Below are 13530 nucleotides of genomic sequence, written 5' to 3' on the forward strand. Positions count from 1 at the left end.
GCTATACATTCCAATTTTTGGCCCTGAAACTGTAGGGTGTCGGAAGATCTGGGCGAGTGAATATAGGTTTTAGTCTTAAGTGGGTCGCACACCGGACGAGAAGCGCAGCGCCGCGCCGCGCCACGTCTAGGACAACTCCAGGTATCGCACACCGGACGCGCACATTCTAATGGCGCGAGCACAATTTTGAATCAACTCCTGGTAGAAGAGCTGCACGATGTGTGTTTTATCTTGATTAATTATTTATTTTTTTATGTTCATTGAATAATAGCTGATGTTTGAACGTTAATCAAGTAAAAGTGTCTATCACGTTGAGTCTGTTATTTTGTTGTAACGTTATCCGTTGTCTAGGCAACTATGTCACATAATACAATAGTATTTATTTAGCTAGCGTTTAGCTAACCCGAGTGAAAACAGCACGGGGTGAAGCCATGTACATTAACGACGATTTGAGACAAATAAATGTAAATTTAATATAAAACTATGCAAATGGCGCTCTGTGGCGCGGCAGGGTTTTGAACAAGGTCCTGAGCCATAGCTGGGCGCCGCGGACAGACGCCGAATGGCGCCGCCGGTGTGTGTACACTCATAGAGAATAATGTGTTCGAATTTTAAAGACCTGGCGCTGCGCGACGCGGCGCTGCGCTTCTCGTCCGGTGTGCGACCCCCTTTAGTCTGTTTTTAATGATGTTTTACAGTTTTAATCAGATCTAGCTACACATTTCAAAGTTTACGACAAAGGGGAATTAAACCAGTGCTTTTATCAAATATATATTTTTGTTCTGTTAAGTCTCTGTACATACATTTTCTGACTCTTTATTTTGCTAACATTTCCAAGTGTTAATAAGATGTTGTACGATTAGGCCAAATAAAAGTTTGACCCCCCTTGTGTTTGTTGTTTTTCTGATTTTTAAAAAATGTTATATTAAAAACAATATCAAACACCTTATCACAAATAATATGTTTTGAATTGAACAAAGAATTGTGATGCACATTTAGCTGACTGACATTCAAGATCTTTCAGACGAAAAAAAAAAGAATGTTACTGGGTTAAGAATGTTAGTTCACATGAAGAAACTGAAAGACAAAAATGTCAAAGTATTACATGCCATCACATTATTAAAGGTATAGTGTACTAATTTTTGGGTGAATTAAATTATTTCCCTCATATTGTATGCATTTATACTTCTGTAAGGGTTCCCACTCTTTTTCAGCGACCATTTTCTAGGTCTTTTTCAGGACATTTTCAATTTTACTATGACGATTGCGATTTGATTTGCGATTACATTTTTGTGAAGTCAAGCTTCAGCTCAATATTCTCAATAGTCTACAGCACACACTCTAAATTAAAGTAGTACAACAAGCCTTTAACTGTAGACCCATCCACTACAGTCTAGCAGATGCAGAGTGCCTTTCTATTAGTGTAACTCCGGATCTGTTTGTATCGAAACGCTGATGATACAAAGTTTTTACGTATAAACGCATCTTCGTGTGGACGAGCATTTACACTTAATGCACACATCTATTCTTGACATCAGAATTTTTTGTCCCATCCAATGCTGGTTATCACCATGTCAATCAATAAATTTTGGATTCAATCCCGCATTTAAATAAGTTAGTCATTCCTAAAACTTCGCAGTGTGTATATACATAGCAGAATGAAAAATAAAATTTTATTCAAACTGCAAATGGGTTATATGCAGATAGCAAACAAAGAGCGTTCCTTTTTTAATCACTACAGCTGTCAATCACTTCAGCGCTAGCTCACAGAGTTCAGCACTGTTGTGAAAACTCCTGTTATACTCAATGAAGCTGGATACAGTGCACAATTAATATATTATTGACCTTATAATCACATCAAAATTATTAATTATTAGAACATTGTACTTTCTGCAACTAACGGTAATTGTTTTTGTCCAGTGAAAAACTCTTTGTTCTCACCTAAATAAAAAACGAATAACTTTTTAAAAAATAATTTTCCAGGACAACAACAAGATTTTCCAGGACATTTTACACTTTCTCTAATTTTCCATTTGTTTTCCATGACTGGAAAGTTTGTCATCAATTATCCAGGTTTTCCAGGACGAGTGGGAACGGAACAAAAAAGATATATGATCAATGTGTTATGACAACATGTTTTTATATTAAAATAAGTCAAGCAATTTTGAACTTTTTTAATAAGTTATACAAGATTAACTCATTTTTTAAGTTAGTTTAATGTAATTTAAGTTTAAATGACAAACATCCAAGTTGCAACTTTTATTTTTTTTAGTGTATAATGTCTTTTTTCTGTCAGCATTCTTCAGAATATCAGCTCTTGAGTTCCAGAAGAACGCAAGTCATACAAGTCTGGAATGACATGAGAATGTTAGAATTGACTATAAATGACGATAGCATATCTTTTCCAAGCTTTCATCAGTGTTTTGATCAAGATTGGTGCATTTTCTCCATGGCTCATTCCATGAGGATTTCTTCTCTTTATCAGTTAGCTGCTCGGGTAAGTCAAATAAACACTCCATAAAGAGTCCAAAAGCAGCAGGTACAAACTTCTGATGCTGGAACTTCTAGAAGGCAGTGTTGTGGTCGAGACCAGCTCACTCGAGTCCGAGTCGAGCCCGAGACCATAGAGGGTCGAGTCCGAGTCGACACCGAGACCAAAGAGAGTCAAGTCCGAGTCGAGACCGAGACCATAGAGGGTCGAGTCCGAGTCGAGACCGAGACCAAAGAGAGTCGAGTCCGAGACCATAGAGGGTCGAGTCCGAGTCGAGACCGAGACCAAAGAGAGTCGAGTCCGAGACCATAGAGGGTCGAGTTCGAGTCGAGACCGAGACCAAAGAGAGTCGAGTCCGAGACCATAGAGGGTCGAGTCCGTGTCGAGACCAAAGAGAGTCGAGGCCGAGTCGAGGCCGAGACCATAGAGGGTCGAGTCCGAGTTGAGACCGAGACCAAAGAGAGTCGAGTCCGATTCGAGACCGAGACCATAGAGGGTCGAGTCCGAGTCGAGACCGAGACCAAAGAGAGTCGAGTCCGAGTCGAGACCGAGACCAAAGAGAGTCGAGTCCGAGACCATAGAGGGTCGAGTCCGTGTCGAGACCAAAGAGAGTCGAGGCCGAGACCATAGAGGGTCGAGTCCGAGTTGAGACCGAGACCAAAGAGAGTCGAGTCCGATTCGAGACCGAGACCATAGAGGGTCGAGTCTGAGTCGAGACCGAGACCAAAGAGAGTCGAGTCCGAGTCGAGACCGAGACCAAAGATAGTCGAGTCCGAGACCATAGAGGGTCGAGTCCGTGTCGAGACCAAAGAGAGTCGAGGCCGAGTCGAGGCCGAGACCAAAGAGAGTCGAGTCCGAGACCATAGAGGGTCGAGTCCGTGTCGAGACCAAAGAGAGTCGAGGCCGAGACCAAAGAGAGTCGAGTCCGAGACCAAAGATAGTCGAGTCCGAGACCATAGAGGGTCGAGTCCGTGTCGAGACCAAAGAGAGTCGAGGCCGAGTCGAGGCCGAGACCAAAGAGAGTCGAGTCCGAGACCATAGAGGGTCGAGTCCGTGTCGAGACCAAAGAGAGTCGAGGCCGAGACCAAAGAGAGTCGAGTCCGAGACCATAGAGGGTCGAGTCCGTGTCGAGACCAAAGAGAGTCGAGTCCGAGTCGAGACCGAGACCAAAGAGAGTCGAGTCCGAGACCATAGAGGGTCGAGTCCGTGTCGAGACCAAAGAGAGTCGAGTCCGAGTCGAGACCGAGACCAAAGAGAGTCGAGTCCGAGACCATAGAGGGTCGAGTCCGTGTTGAGACCAAAGAGAGTCGAGGCCGAGTCGAGGCCGAGACCATAGAGGGTCGAGTCCGAGTTGAGACCGAGACCAAAGAGAGTCGAGTCCGATTCGAGACCGAGACCATAGAGGGTCGAGTCCGAGTCGAGACCGAGACCATAGAGGGTCGAGTCCGAGTTGAGACCGAGACCAAAGAGAGTCGAGTCCAAGTCGAGATCGAGACCAGAGAGGGTCGAGTCCGAGTCGAGACCAAAGAGAGTCGAGTCCGAGACCAGAGAGGTTGGATAACCTAAGGTTGGGTCTGAAACCAGACCTAAAGATATCTTCAAGAATATGTAAAATATTTGGTGGTAACAATAAAATTGGCACCATACTCAAACAGTAAATCAAATATACTGTGGAATCATACACTGTAATGTAGTGTTGTCAAAAAACTCGGTACTTCGGTACCAAGTCGGTACTAAAAAAAATTAACGGTTACGGTACCAGCTTTTCTAGGTACCGAGTACCGGGTTAATCCGGTTCTTGATGCGCTGTCCGAAAGGTGCAGAGTTGCGTCCTCTTCATAAAAACACTGAGACATGGCGACCGGCGGCGCTGCTAATGCGTTGGCTCTGAATCCACTTGTTGACAAGAAAGGAGGAAAGAGCCACATATGGAAATATGTTGAATTAGGCTAATGTCACGTTGCCATAAAGGGCCGTTCACATAGCACGTTTTTTGCGCGTGCAAATTTCAAATGTAGGCGCGCGGGAAGCGCGCTCATAAAGCGACGTGCGAGCTTGTTTTTCCATGCGCGTCACTGTTTATGGTTGCATAGCGGAGACACGCGAGAGCGAGCGCTTGTGGAGAGAAGGAGAAAGCTGTGCAAACTGCGCTCCCCGTGATGACGAGGAAGTATCAGCAAATAATTAATTGATTTCTAGCCCTTGCATTAGAAATCAGCTACAGGGTTATCAAGTTTTGAAGACAGGCAAGAGTGACATTTTTGGCAGTTTTGGATTAAATAAAAGTAGGCTACAGTTACAGTACAGTTTGGTAACACTACAATAAGATACCATTCATTAACATTACTTAATGTGTTAACATCAACACATTGAGTGAACAATATATTTCTGCAACATTAATTAATGTTTGTGAATGTTATTTAATACAAACACTTGATTGTTCATGTTTGTTCACTTCATTCATTGTGCATTAAATAATGTTAACAGATAAAACTTTTGATTTTAAAAATGTATTAGTATATTTTTAAATTAACCCCAAGGAGAATAATTGCTACAGTATATAACTATGGTTTATTGTTAGGTAATTTTATCTAATGTTATCTAACAAATATAATCTTATTGTAAAGGGTTTTTAATACTACAGTTTCCATCTTTGTAACTGTGATATACACTTTAATATATGTAAATTTTATCTAAATTAAGCTTTTGGTACCGAAATTGGTACCGAGAACCGTGGATTTTCACTGGTATTGGTACCGAATACTGAAATTTTGGTACCGTGACAACACTACTGTAATGGTAAAAAGGCCACATAGCGGTGTAAAGGTAGTTTTATTAAAATTATGACTTACAATTATTACAATCAGTTAGTGCTCTTACACATAACATTACTGCACACGAATTCTGTGTGGCTCTTATATGCAAACTGAATTATGGATGATAAGGCAGACATTTTCAATACATAGTTGAGCTAGAGGCCACATCACATCTGACCTGGGTCCTGCTGCATTTGCGCGCCGCGAACGTTACGGTCAAGCGTGCCGCACAAGCCCTCAAAAGTGAAGCCAAAACGTCTCGATCGCCCCCCAGAGGCCGGTCCATTACACTTCACATATCTTTTTTCTAAAGATAGTTTCTGTCATTTACTGTAGTTTCTATCACGTTGATGTAATTTCAAGTGTTTGTTTTTAAAATAAGTTTGTTTTTAGTTAGTTATTTGATGCTATAAAAACGGTGCTGTGACATCATGATTGATAGCTGTGATTGACAGGTTTCTCTGTGCGAAGTAGTCACTGAAGCACCAACGGACTTTTTTTCATAATGTTGACAAGGTGGTTAGTAGTTGTATTTACCTTATTTTACCGAGGTACTGCAATCAGCAGACATCATTGGAGAGGAACGGAGCAGACAAGGCCACTTAAGAAAAGTGCAGGGCGTGTGCTTGCGATTGATTCAGCGAGAGTGAGGGCGGGGCCTTGATTTCGCGGCTTTACTTCCTGCTCACGACTGCGCATGACTGGTCCCGAAAACGCTACTGCGCAAACTCAAATTCCAATATGTCAGCGCCATTTGGGGACACTGGCGGCTTCAGTTCTCTCCAATGGAAAAGAGCGAAGGGGCGTCGTCCATCTTTTTTTACAGTCTATGGTTACGGTGTGTTCACACCGAACGTGAATAGAGCGTCAAATACGCGTCTATCGCGTCTAGTTAGACGCTTGAACATTCGGTCGAGTTCAAATTTTTCAACTTGAGCGGAAGACATTCGCGGCAAACGCGTCGCCCAATTCGCATCATTCGCAACGCCCGGCGCGAATGATGCGCCTATTCGCGTCTTTGGCATTAAAATATGGTCTCGAGACCGAGTCTCGAGTAGGCCTACACAACACTGCTAGAAGGTGTACAAGTTAATAACTAGTCTTTTCTACACCTGATGCCTCCTGCAGATGTAATGCTAGTATTGTGGAGTTTTATTTCGTAATGACTGTTAAAATTAATTGAACGTTGATATTCCTGGTAATTAAGTGGAAGTCCACTTTGGGATAGTTCACCCAAAAATGAAAATTTTGTCATAATTTACTCACCCTCAAGTTGTTCCACCCTTCAACCCTCTGGCTACCAACATTCTTTAAAATATCTTCCACATTTCATCAGCAGAAGAAAGAAACTCATTCAGGTTTGGAACAACATGAGGCTGAGTAGCCTAAATGATGACAGAGTTTTAATTTTTGGTTGAACTATCAGTTTAAGATCTGTTAGGATGAAAGTACCTAAAAGTGTTTTACCCTTCAAATGGTTTAGTGATCACACTGGCCTTCACTAGTGTGTCCTCAGAGAGAGTGTTGAGCTTCTGCTGGGTCAGGTTAGTTACTGCATTTTTATGGGTTTTGAACGTCTGAGTGGAATTATTGAACGTGATTTACCCAAATATGCAAGAAAAAACAGCTAAACAGTCCAATTGTTATGGAGATATTTTTAATTTTCCAAAGGCAAAAATGGAAATTATGTGACATATACAGGTCCTTCTCAAAAAATTAGCATATTGTGATAAAGTTTATTATTTTCCATAATGTAATGATAAAAATTTAACTTTCAGTTATTTTAGATTCATTGCACACCAACTGAAATATTTCAGGTCTTTTATTGTTTTAATACTGATGATTTTGGCATACAGCTCATGAAAACCCAAAATTCCTGTCTCCAAAAATTAGCATATTTCATCCGACCAATAAAAGAAGTGTTTTTAATAAAAAAATAAAAAAAAGTCAAATAATTATGTTCAGTTATGCACTCAATAGTCAATACTTGGTCGGGAATCCTTTTGCAGAAATGACTGCTTCAATGCAGCGTGGCATGGAGGCAATCAGCCTGTGGCACTGCTGAGGTGTTATGAAGGCCCAGGATGATTCGATAGCGGCCTTAAGCTCATCCAGAGTGTTGGGTCTTGCGTCTCTCAACTTTCTCTTCACAATATCCCACAGATTCTCTATGGGGTTCAGGTCAGGAGAGTTGGCAGGCCAATTGAGCACAGTAATACCATGGTCAGTAAACCATTTACCAGTGGTTTTGGCACTGTGAGCAGGTGCCAGGTCGTGCTGAAAAATGAAATCTTCATCTCCATAAAGCTTTTCAGCAGATGGAAGCATTAAGTGGTCCAAAATCTCCTGATAGCTAGCTGCATTGACCCTGCCCTTGATAAAACACAGTGCACCAACACCAGCAGCTGACATGGCACCCCAGACCATCACTGACTGTGGGTACTTGACACTGGACTTCAGGCATTTTGGCATTTCCTTCTCTCCAGTCTTCCTCCAGACTCTGGCACCTTGATTTCCGAATGACATGCACAATTTGCTTTCATCCGAAAAAAGTACTTTGGACCACTGAGCAACAGTCCAGTGCTGCTTCTCTGTAGCCCAGGTCAGGCGCTTCTGCCACTGTTTCTGGTTCAAAAGTGGCTTGACCTGGGGAATGCGGCACCTGTAGCCCATTTCCTGCACACGCCTGTGCACGGTGGCTCTGGATGTTTCTACTCCAGACTCAGTCCACTGCTTCCGCAGGTCCCCCAAGGTCTGGAATCGGTCCTTCTCCACAATCTTCCTCAGGGTCCGGTCACCTCTTCTCGTTGTACAGCGTTTTTTGCCACACTTTTTCCTTCCCACAGACTTCCCACTGAGGTGCCTTGATACAGCACTCTGGGAACAGCCTATTTGTTCAGAAATTTCTTTCTGTCTTACCCTCTTCCTTGAGGGTGTCAATGATGGCCTTCTGGACAGCAGTCAGGTCGGCAGTCTTACCCATGATTGCGGTTTTGAGTAATGAAACAGGCTGGGAGTTTTTAAAAGCCTCAGGAATCTTTTGCAGGTGTTTAGAATTAATTAGTTGATTCAGATGATTAGGTTAATAGCTTGTTTAGAGACCCTTTTCATGATATGCTAATTTTTTGAGACAGGAATTTTGGGTTTTCATGAGCTGTATGCCAAAATCATCAGTATTAAAACAATAAAAGACCTGAAATATTTCAGTTGGTGTGCAATGAATCTAAAATATATGAAAGTTAAATTTGTATCATTACATTATGGAAAATAATGAACTTTATCACAATATGCAATTTTTTTTGAGAAGGACCTGTATATATATATATATATATATATATATATTTTTCAATAGTTCCTGGGTTAAAGTAAAAAAATATATACATTCCTTTATTATAGCACCACATTAAGGCTGACTTTTACCAAATTTGACACAAAAACAAACATGATATATTTATATTATCTTATAATTATATTTATGGTATACTCAACTTAAATATAATTGTAATATAATTATAAATGTGAGCATTTCATTTGTTGATTTGTACATATGATCTCTGGACAAATAAGTCTATGTTAACACATGTATGACAAAGAAATAGCAGGCTGAATTTTTAACTTCCATCATCAAATGGTTGCAGACTTATGAGAACATTTCTGTTATAGCACCACCTAGTGCTGGAATTTGACAATATTTTGTAAGGCACCTCCAAACATACAGGTTAATTAGTCAATGAGCCATTCCAAAAAATCCATTGTTCTGTTCAAATGTTTTTCATAATTATCACAAAAAAGATTTACTGAGTAACTGAGCAATAGCTTTATAGCCATTTAAGTACCGTAATTCCTCAAATAAAGACCGGTATTCAAATAAACGCCGGGCCTCTGATAGTGGCCAGGGGCGTGGTCAACGCGGACAAATAAAGGCCGGTCTCAAATTAAGGCCGGGGAAAAAATAGTGTGAATAGGTACACTTTAAATGAATGTACACTCAAAGACGGACGCGCTCAGCGCTTGTCATATATCACAACTATTAAGTGTTTTTAACCACATGTTTATTTTAGGTTTCAGACATTTAAATAGATATGATTTATAGCAAAACAATAAATTTATAGTTTGTAAAATACACAATGGTGTCTATGGAAGCAGCAATAACAATCCATTCAAATATATTTGGCGACGTGTTTTATTCATATCAGATACACAGTGTAAGTAACTATAAAGTTTACTCTATTCTTCTCCCAGTTCACCGGCCACTTACTTTTATGTATTTCGGGAGAAACTGAAGAATTCACGCGCTGTAACTTAACAAATACAACAGGAATCTCCGAACTGCGGTGCCCATCTCACGTTACAGATCAAGATAATTTATAAAGGGTTTTAAACGACAAAACAAACTCACTTACACGGATTTGAGAGTCAGAATAGAAGATAGTTGATGACATGGTAAGCAAGTTTGTTAATATTTAGAAATAAAAGCGCTACATCTGTCATATAGCGCTATTTTGGCTGTGGTGAACACGTGCCAAGCATGACGCGTCACCATGGAAAGTTGGCTGGCGGGCGGGCGGGGATCGCGAATTAGAAATAAAGGCCTGCCTCTAATAAAAGCCTGCTTCAAATAAAAGCCGGCTACCATCTGCAGTTCAGGTAAATAAAGGCCCCGGCCTTTATTTGAGGAATTACGGTATCAAGCTAATGTAAGTAATCTACCCATTCAGCAACAATGTCCTTTGGTAGATGCAGTCAATCATTCCCAATCCGAATCCAAATCCGACTCCAAATCCGAGTCACTGCAATCAAGGTCATATTATATTCAAACAATCATATTTTTTAGAAATAAAAGTTATTACATATAAAATAGTAGTTGCTAAATACAGAAAATATGCACAGATGTGAACTGATTTTTTAAACACTAAAAGCTGTAAAATTGGATGTTTCACATTCAAGGGTTAATTAAACACAAACACATAACCACAAAACAATTTAATATTATATGAATGTACTAATTTTCAGCATGCAATTATGCTAATTAACTACATTACTTGGTGAAAGAATTGATAATTGTTATTATTAAAATATTATTTATTTAACATTTGTGTCTTTTCTCTTATTGCTGTTTTATTAAAGCAATAAAACAATTAAAGTGCTGTTTGTTATAGTGAACATGTCTTAGACAAGCTCTACTGTAAGTGATAATACATGATGACAGGAAATATCTATGATTAATAAATATCTCAGCCACTGCAATCACTTTAAAAAAAAAAAAAAAAAAAGATTAGCAAGTATAAGTGTGGTTTGAAATTCATAAATTCACTTACGAATCCATCTCCTCCAGCAACAGACGGCAATTTCGATCTTAAAAAACAAAACAAAAAAACATGCATGTTTCAGTGAGTAAAGAACTCAAACATGACTGTTATTTGTGAAGTATAATGCGAGCATCTTTGAATTCCTTGATAAGTATTGGTTGTTGAAACAAGAACGACCTATGTCTTATAGTATCAAAAAATGTGTGTTTGTTTTTTCTGATAGAAAAGTGTACTTACTGCTCTGGAACCTTTTTTTTAAATATGTGGACATCAGCAACTATGAAGACAGATATACAATATTCACTTATGTGAGAATTCGGTCATGAGTTCAGTCAGATGCATGACAATGTTATACAACATTTGAGGAACAGTTTTCAGTCAACATTCCCACAGCAATGTGATTTCTCCCATTTATATCTGTATAACAGGACATTATATAGTCTCTGTCTCCAATGTTGTGGTGAATTTAGCTGCCAATAAGCACTCCATCTCAAACTGGTCCATTATATAGATGTATTTATAGATTAAGTTGAGAGAACACACTGTACTTGTACTTTTTGGTTGCTTATTGTAATACATTGTATCAGGACACTCAGCAGATTTGATACAGATGAAACAAATTTAGTAGTTTAAAAAAGCAGAATAGTTCTTGACGTTGTTATCTCACCTGTCTTTGATATTCTCCCCATGTGCTCTTCAGAGAGTTTGTCCAGTTGTATCTTCAGGCGGGATACAGATTTCTCTACATTCTCAAATGTCAGGATGTCATTAATCTTCCTGGGTGAAGCTGTGCGCTGACTGAATGTAGAACAGGAAGCGTAATTCTGAAATTGGATATAAAGACAATACCTTTCAAACAAGAATCAACACAAAAAAAAAAAAAAAAAAAAAAAGTTTTACCTGGAAGAAATAAACGTGATCCTCAGTATGTAAAAGTGGCTTCAGCTTACAATTCTCCTTGTGTAGTTTAACAATCTCCTGGTGCAGTCCCTGTATGTGACTCTCTGCATCTCGCACTTCCTTGTTCTCCTGAGCTCTGATCTTCTCTCTCACCTCGGCTCGCATGTTCTGAATGGAGCGGATGATCTCGGTGAAGATTCGGTCAATGTTCTCCACTGCTACCTGTGCAGAGCGCTGTCACAACACACACAACACTTGGTCAAACTTCTGACACATTGACACGACAGATCATATACAGTATGCAGAGTAAACTATAAGGTAAGCCATTCATTGGTTGTCCTGAAAAGTGTAAAGACAGAAAACATTGCTGCTTGTTTGTGTCACGAGGTCAAGGTTTTGCTGGTTAGCTTTAGCCCCTGCTGGTATGACATCATCTGACTGCATCTTGATGGCCATTTAATAATATCCACCCTGATCCCATGAGACAAACATAACTGTGCAGTGTACATACATTTATGCAAATATCAAAAATATTCCTCCAGGTATGCATCACAGCAGTATCCAGGTTTAATGGGCATACCTTATGCAATTTTAAATTGCTCATAGACTGCTGAATCTCCTTGTCCATGTCAGTGGTTTGCTGAATGAAATTCCTCTTTTTTATTTTCAGTTCCTCCTGAGGATGAATTCACAATCAATAAGAATCCTGTTCTTTATCAGTTTATTTGTATTTGTACATGAATCTGCTGTTCATTTTCTTGGTTTGTCATAAAAAAATATATATATATAACATTTAAGTAATTTTTACTGCACACACACAGCTCTGAAAAAAATTAAGAGACCACTGCAAAATGAGCAGTTTCTCTAGATTGATTATTTATTTGTATCCGTTTGAGTGAAACAAACATTTTGATTTATTCTACAACTACTGTTAACATTTTCTCTAAATTTCAAATAAAAATAGTAATTTAGAACATTTTCTTTTCTTTTTTGCAGAACATAACTGGTCAAAATAACAACAAAAAAAAGATACATTTTCTGACCTTGCATATTGCAAAACAAGTTTATTTTTAAACCACACAATACTGTTTTAACTTTGGAAGAATTTAGAAATCAATATTTGGTGGAATAATCCTGATCTCCAATCACAGCTTTCAATCATCTTGGCATGCTCCCCATCATGGTGTTGTTGATAAACTTGTTTTCTTTGCATTATTCCTTTGACCAGTTGTCATTTTATGCAAATAAATTCTCTAAATGACAATACTTTTTATTTGAAATTTGAAAGAGATATGTTGTCAGTAGTTTGTAGAAAAAATCAAAAATGTTTATTTTACTCAAACAGATACATATAATAATAAATCCAGAGAAACTGCTAATCTTGCAGTGGTCTTTTTTTTTTTTTTTAGCTGTACATACATACATACATACATACACACACACCTTACTGTACCTGTTTTTTTGCCATTTCAGTTGCAGCTGAGACTGTTTTATGTCCACTGTGCTGATTCCCCATACAAACTACACAAATACACTTCTGGTCATTGTAGCAGTAAATCTCCAGTGCTTTATGATGGTGAGGGCAGATCTGATGCTGTAGATTTGGGGAAGCTTTGACCAGCTTGTGTATTTTAAAAGCTTTAGACTCATAATGAGATCGAACATGAGTTTGGCAGTAAGAAGCCATACAAACCAAACAAGACTGGATGGCTTTTACTTTTATTCCCTTGCAAACATCACACTTCACGTCTCCAGGTCCAGCTGGAGCTTTCTGCTTCATTCCCCCTAAAATATCAGCCAGTACAGTGCTTCTGCTGAGAGCTGGTCTTTGGTTGAATGCTGTCCTGCATGTAGGGCAGCTGTAAACGCCTCTATAATTCTCCTGGTCCCAGCAGCTCTCAATACAGTCCATGCAGAAACTATGCCCACAAGATGTAGTCACTGGGTTCTTAAGCAGATTCAGACAGATCGGGCAGTTTAAATGATGTTCAGGATCAAAGAGAGAGTCTGCCAT

The 13530-nt window shown here is 39.4% G+C and overlaps 1 protein-coding gene and 1 long non-coding RNA gene across 2 annotated transcripts; one reads left to right on the plus strand and one right to left on the minus strand.

Moving 5' to 3' along the window:
• Positions 1 to 891, plus strand: LOC130085074 (uncharacterized). Its single transcript, XR_008807100.1, has 2 exons — positions 1 to 79; positions 675 to 891. It is a non-coding gene; the product is annotated as an uncharacterized LOC130085074 (long non-coding RNA).
• A 12069-nt stretch (positions 892 to 12960) lies between these two features.
• Positions 12961 to 13530, minus strand: LOC130085039 (E3 ubiquitin/ISG15 ligase TRIM25-like). Its single transcript, XM_056250592.1, has one exon. It carries the CDS (start codon positions 13528 to 13530, stop codon positions 12961 to 12963), a length of 570 nt encoding a protein of 189 aa, XP_056106567.1.

The sequence above is a fragment of the Rhinichthys klamathensis genome, unplaced genomic scaffold (genome assembly GCF_029890125.1).
Source record: "Rhinichthys klamathensis goyatoka isolate OS25496 unplaced genomic scaffold, OSU_Roscu_1.1 h1tg000072l_1, whole genome shotgun sequence".
NCBI lineage: Eukaryota > Metazoa > Chordata > Actinopteri > Cypriniformes > Leuciscidae > Rhinichthys > Rhinichthys klamathensis.